Source organism: Alligator sinensis, unplaced genomic scaffold (genome assembly GCF_000455745.1).
Source record: "Alligator sinensis unplaced genomic scaffold, ASM45574v1 scaffold628_2, whole genome shotgun sequence".
Lineage (NCBI taxonomy): Eukaryota > Metazoa > Chordata > Crocodylia > Alligatoridae > Alligator > Alligator sinensis.
Genome location: NW_005841833.1, coordinates 375935 through 382521, shown reverse-complemented (window position 1 = coordinate 382521; position 6587 = coordinate 375935). Strand labels below are relative to the sequence as shown.

Genomic DNA, 6587 nt, shown 5'->3' with positions numbered 1-6587 from the left:
CAAAGTTCGCTTTGAGCTCCTGAAAACCTGCAGTTTCAAACTATGCTCTGGCATCTCATGCCGTGTCAAAAGTACTCTATAAATAGCAGTGCAGTAATGGAGCTGCTAAAACATTCCTCGGTGGCTCGGATAGGCTTTGGCACCACACATCATTGAACTGGTTCCTGAATTTCCTGTTATAAATAAGACACGGCTGACCCTGCAGTATGATTGTTGGAAATCTTTCTGGTAGGCAAAGGAAGGAGAGGAAAGGATAGCGTTTGTCCTTCAGCCGCATAGGGATGGATCGATCCGGGAAGCAGCAGAAGCTCCCAAACAGTTAGCGCCCCTCAATTTTGTGCTGATCGAAGGGCTCCTCTGTACTCGCTGATCCTTCTTAAAAGGGTCTGCAGGTTCCCTAACGTCCCCAGGCCATCTTCCGCTCTCTCACCTGTGTCTTGTTGACTGCTGTGCTATCCCCCAGGTAGGCACCACCATCAACTGGATGCAGCTTCACACTCGGGGTAGCCAGCACGTCTGCAGCTGCTACACCTCGCCCTGTCTTGCTCTCTCTTTCCTTAGTTTTCTCTTTTTAGACTATTTCTCTTGCTCCATCCCAGACTGTTTTAGAATGACTCCGTTGCCTGCAACCTGTCACCTCTCGCTGCCTGCAGTCCACCCTTGGCTTCTCGGGGAGGCTTGTCCTCTTTCAGCTCAGCTATCGGGGACTGCTTTGGTTCACGCCCAAATGACAAGACATTCAGAAAGGGGTTAATGTTCTCCCTGAAAGGGGGAAAAAGAAATTGTCTTCCCCTGCGCGTATGACTGACATCAGAGCTAGGTGGCAACCCTCCGCAAAGCGCTTGCATAGGCAAGTAAGGGGCTATAAGGATTCCTTTTGTCCCTTTAGAGGCTACCTGCCTTGGTGGAGCCACCTCCCTTGCTCTGCATGTGTGTGGACAGGTGGAGCTGGTGCTCCATCCTTTTCCTCGTATAGGGCTGATGTCCATTATACCCCCATGGGAGCAAGGGGAGAACTAGGACCTAGGTGATGGACGCATTGTAGCATGGTCCCTTGCTTTACTCTAGGGTCTTACATCTGCTTGCTCCCTCCACCTGGGAGCTTGTTGAAAAGTCCCAGTTATGCCCAAAGCCTTTATCTTGCATTCAGGGCTGTGAAATCTCAACAAAGCAGTGTGGTGCATGGAAGGGGATAGGGGACACTTTTTATTGGTGTTGTTCCATGCGTGTTCTCATGCGTTCTTGCATTCTCATGCCCACACCAGTTGAATGGCCACGTTAAAACATATAACAAACAGCAAAAGCAGAAATGTTATAATGGATGGAGCAGGGGTGTAGGTTGTGGATGGATGGATGTGTATAATGGATGGAGAGTGCTTTAAAGAAGCATGGAGAATAGCAGGCCATCAAAAATAAATGAGCAGAATTTTAAAAGAGAACAAGAGTGGAGCAAAGTCAAAGGCAAAGAGAGGAAGAGATTTGGCTGAGAACGTATCTTCAAGAAATGTAGCCTAGATACAGGCCTTGAAAAGATGCCTCACAGCTTGTATCTATGCTAACCTGTGGCTGCGAGTATCTGAGTCATCTAGCGTGTAACGGGGGAATTGTTTCTGTAGCTGTAGTGTTGTGCTGTAACCACTACTGATAAACATTAAATAGGCACCTTCAGATTAGGTATAGACAATAATAAGAGGTTTGACTTTAGAATCTGTCATTCTTCCTGTTATCTCTTCACATTATGGAAATGTGGTCCCTTCGTTCAGTTGATTTGTGTTTATTTTTTATATGGGTCTGGAGGGATTGGCATTTACTGGACTTTTGCCATAAGCTAGCAGATTGTCTTAGAGGATACATCATTCTTTCTTTTAGAATTATATTTAAGCAGACCATCTCTTACTATTAATAAAAGAAGCATCCAAAGTAGGACCTTGTATGCAATGCCTACCTCTCACCAAAATTGGTGGGGGTGGGGTTTGGAGAAAAAGGGAGAGCTAGAGTTGACCAGAGGACTGACCTTTCTGTTTTGCAATAACTTTTGAGGTTTCAAAACTCATCTTTCACTTTCTATTGGAACAAAAGTGAAATGTTTTGAATAATTTTGTGAACTTTTTAACCCAGAAGGTTTGTCATTTCTCTCTCTCTCTCAAGTCCAGCTTGGGTCTGAGAAACCATCTCATTGAAAGCTACATTAGAATCCATGCATCTGAATTTTTTGCCTATTATTTTATTTGCTTACATCAAGTGTGTGATCAACTTTAAGTGGAACCCAGGTTTGAATGGCTTCTACTCTATTCGTGGTGCTCTGGCCAGGTGCCAGATGACTGGAAAAGGGCCAATGTGGTCCCCATTTTCAAAAATTGGAAGAAGGAGGACCCGGGAAACTATAGGCCTGTTAGTCTTACCTTGGTCCTGGGGAAGCTCTTTGAGAAAATTTATCCAGGGGCACATCTGCGAGGGGCCGGCAGGGGAGATTATGCTTAGGGGCAACCAACATGGGTTCATTAGGGGCAGGTCCTGTCAGACCAACCTGGTGGCCTTCTATAACCAGGTCACAAAATCCTTGGACGCAGGTGTCGGGGTGGATGTAGTCTTTCTGGACTTCAGGAAGGCCTTTGACACTGTCTCTCATCCCATTCTCATTAAAAAAATTAGGCGACTGTGGCATTGATGCCTACACAGTTAGATGGGTGGCAATTTGGCTGGAGGGCCACACCCAGAGAGTGGTGGTGGATGGGTCATTTTCGACCTGGAGGGATGTGGGCAGTGGGGTCCTCCAGGGCTCGGTCCTCGGGCCCGCACTGTTCAACATCTTCATCAGCGACTTGGATGAGGGGTTGAAAAGCACCTTGTTCAAATTTGTGGATGACACTATGTGGGAAGAGGTGGGTGCGCTGGAAGGGAGGGACAGGCTGCAACTAGATCTGGACCGGTTACAGGGGTGGGCAGATGAGAATAGGATGGGTTTTAACGCTGACAAGTGTTAGGATCTTGGAGTCATTATTGATGCCAAAATGAACATGGGTTGACAGTGTGGGGACGCGGTCAGGAAGGCCAACCGCACCTTGTCATGCCTCCATAGATGCATCACGAGCAGGTCCAAGGAGGCGATCCTCTCCCTCTGTGTGACACTGGTCAGGCTGCAGTTGGAGTACTGCGTCCAGTTCTGGGTGCCGCACTTCAGGAGGGATGTGGACAGCATGGAGAGGGTTCAGAGGAGGGCCACTTGCATGGTCAGGGGGCAGCAGGGCAGGCCGTACGAGGAGAGGCTACGGGACCTGAACCTGTTCAGCCTCAGCAAGAGAAGGCTGAGAGGGGATCTGGTGGCTATCTACAAATTGGCCAAGGGGAACCAGCAAGCAATGGGAGAGTCCCTGTTCCCCTGAGCACCTCCTGGAGTAACTAGGAATAATGGCCACAAGTTGTCCGAGAGTCGATTCAGGCTAGATATCAGGAGGCACTACTTCACAGTCAGGGCGGCTAGGAGCTGGAACCAACTTCCAAGGGAAGTGGTGCTTGCTTCAACCCTGGGGATTTTGAAAAGGAGGCTAGACAATCACCTTGCCGGGGTCATTTGACCCCAGTACTCTTTCCTGCCCATGGCAGGGGGTCAGACTTGATGATCTGCTCAGGTCCCTTCCAACCCTACCTACTATGAAACTACTTACGGGTTTGCAAAACCATGGATGCACATTTGCAAAACCCAAGCTGCCTTGCTTTGCTTCTGGAAGACTTCAGTCAAAGTCATGTCCGTCCCCACCCCCACCCCCGTCTCCCATCTTTTTTGTTTTTTGTTGTTAACAAATCAATCTGTCCTCCACACTTTTTTTGATTTCTATATGTTACAACTTGGGCATAAATAAATGGTGGGGCTGAAATTTTTTTTTTTTTTTTTTTTTTGGGGGGGTGAAAAATGACAATCCAAACAATGCAGAAATGCAGTTTATTTCCTACACACGGGGACTTTTACCATCTTGAACTTTCCCTGAGCCCGATGAAGGGCGTGTGAGCCCGGAAGCTTGCAGAAAAAGATAATTTTGTTTGCAGTTTCTCAGTTGGTCTAATAAAAGGTATCGTCTCTGTACCTAAGGGTTGTAGATGTTTGCAATCCAAACAATAAGGCATTTTCAGAGCCAGAACCACGCTCATCAGTCACCCTCTTCTGATGGGGCTTGATCTAGAACCTGTTTGGCATTTAAAGCAAATTTTAGATGTGGCCAGGCCAACAGGAACAAAAGGAAGTTAAGTGCTGGCAGATTGTTGAGTTGTGAGCAGTGGTCCCCACAGGGTGCCAGTGTTTAAGTGCTTGATAATGACAGCTAGCAGTTATGATCTCTACCGCATCATTGCTTTTGAGAGGATCTGGAGAGAAAGAGACAAAACCCTAAGTAAATATTAGAATTGTCTTTCTGTTTTCTTTTTTCCTTTGGTTTGCAGTGGTGGAAAGCAGAGGCGGCGTCATGGACAGCATACAGAGATTTTCAAACCTGCCTACATATCTTCCCATGAGCTATCACATCTGCAATGCCGACGTTTCCTTCTTCCTCAAAGAAGCCAATCAGGATATTATGAGGAACTCCAGTTTGCAGTCTAGGACGGAGTCGTTCTTTATATACAAAGCCAAGTTTCCACCCGTCCTAAATGCCACTTATGGACCCTTTTCAGTTGAACAGGCAATTCCCCAAGAGCTGATGCTGACTTCTGCTCCATTTGGTTTCACAAATAAGTTTGCTTTTAATTGGAAATTAAAGTCTCACATTATTGAGAGCTCGGTGTATTCCAACAAGCCGAAAGTGCAAGCCTTGTTCTATATTGCGGGAAAGGACTGGGAGGACTATAACCCTGCTGAGCAATTGCCCTGCGTGAAGGTGTATGCTTTCCTGGAGGAGAGAGAAGTCGTGGCTAGTTGCAGGTTGAAAGGTCACCTCGGATTGTGTGTGGCCGAACTGGAATTATTGCCGAGCTGGTTCAGCTCTCCTACACCCCTGGCTTCAGAGTATGAGCAAACAGCAGCCTCGCTGGAAGGGATTACCGTGGAGCTCTTCTATAAGATTTACACAGCAGATGGGGAGTGCTCTCCTGAGGATGCAAAATGGGAAAACAACGTACACACGGGCCAAGATAATGATCACAAAGCTTTGCCGCCACTGGAGAGGATTGGTAGCATCATTGTTTACCCGAATCAAGACCAACTAAAACAGTCTTCTCTGAATCTCGATGATAATGTCGTGATCCACTTACCACTCAACCCCGTCAAGGAAGGTGACATTGTAACTTTCTATATTTCCCTTAACGGCGACTCCCTAGCAGATGAGTTTACATTAAGGTAAGCACGCTGTGTGTGTGATCCTTATATTTGAATGGCCTAAATTCATCCCAGGTGTAACTCAACAGGAGGCAGCTGGGCAGTGAGGAGGGTTTATCTAAAAAGACTTCAGTCTTTGGCCTGCAGCCTTGGAGCAAATGTTACAGTTCTTGCACAATTTGTAGGTGTAATAGAATTGGATATGTGGAAAGTTGACTTTGAAGTATGGGCTATTAATAATCGCATGCTTTTTTTTATAAAATGTTATAATTGATTATACCTAGCATAACCCAGTTTGCCTCGAGTAATGATTTTATCTCTTGTGGGTCAGCCAGAATGTCTGTGGCAATCCATGCTGCTCGAGAAATATTTATAAATGTTGTTTTCCTTTGCTTTGATGTAGCTTTAATCTAGTCACTGTTAAAGACTCTTCTTTCATAACAGCTCAGTATTTCCAAAATGCTTGCAATGCTCCAATGTGGTAAGGAAATATTCCCCCATATTTTATTGAGTGGGCACTGAGACACTGGGAGACAAAGTGATTTGCTTAAGGTTACACAATATATCTGTGGCAGAGGTACAAGATGGGCACAATTGTATTTTTTTAAGTCCCAGTTTGGTATCCAACAGCAAGGTCATTCCAAGCGGTACTTTATCTGCTTTCGAGCTTAAATCCTGCTTGCTTGCTACTGTTCAGCATCAAAGGAGCAAACTGGGGAATGGAAAAATAAAGACTTTGTATTTCCCATCAAAATTAAAGTGGGCTTGTTGTTCTTAAATAGAAATGGTTGGAAATTGTTAGAATATCTTAGTGAAAATTGTAGTAAAAGGTTTCTTTTAACATTTTTGGAGGATTTAAAAAAAAAGTTTTTGACGAGCTTTACTCGTGAATCTCTCTTATTAGAGAACAACTGAGGTTCCTCATTTCAGGTGCCCTCAACTGCATATTTGCTGCTATGCCCTTAACTGTCAGTTTTGCTCCAGGATTTATATGCAGGCACAATTCATAGAGAAATGTGAGCCAGACTCTGGGAATAGAAAGGCCAAGAGGTAATTGGGAAATGTCACATGCCGAGTGTGTTAGACACTTGGGAGGGAAGGAGTTGCAGTACACACTGGCAACTTAAACCAGACAGATGCAGTCCTTGCTGCTAACTTTTAGATCCAGGAGAGTTGGGAAAAGGGGTCAAAGGGTTGAGAGGATGAACATGCACTATTCTTCTTCATAACCCTTTTAAAATTGTTAAACATCTGTGGAGAAGGAATTGCTGTTGTTGTTAAGCAT

At 45.5% G+C, this 6587-nt stretch overlaps 1 protein-coding gene across 2 annotated transcripts in view; it reads left to right on the top strand.

The window, feature by feature from the left end:
* The window catches only part of TMEM132B (transmembrane protein 132B), a 301506-nt gene that overhangs the window by 27488 nt on the left and 267431 nt on the right, over window positions 1-6587 (top strand). The window contains exon 2 of one of the 2 annotated variants that reach the window (XM_014518020.2): window positions 4435-5323. In XM_014518020.2, coding sequence (XP_014373506.1) covers window positions 4458-5323 — 866 coding nt within the window. In that variant the 5' untranslated portion in view covers window positions 4435-4457. Of the gene's footprint in view, window positions 1-4427; window positions 5324-6587 lie in introns of those variants that run through there. The other variant, XM_014518014.2, reaches the window with a different exon arrangement.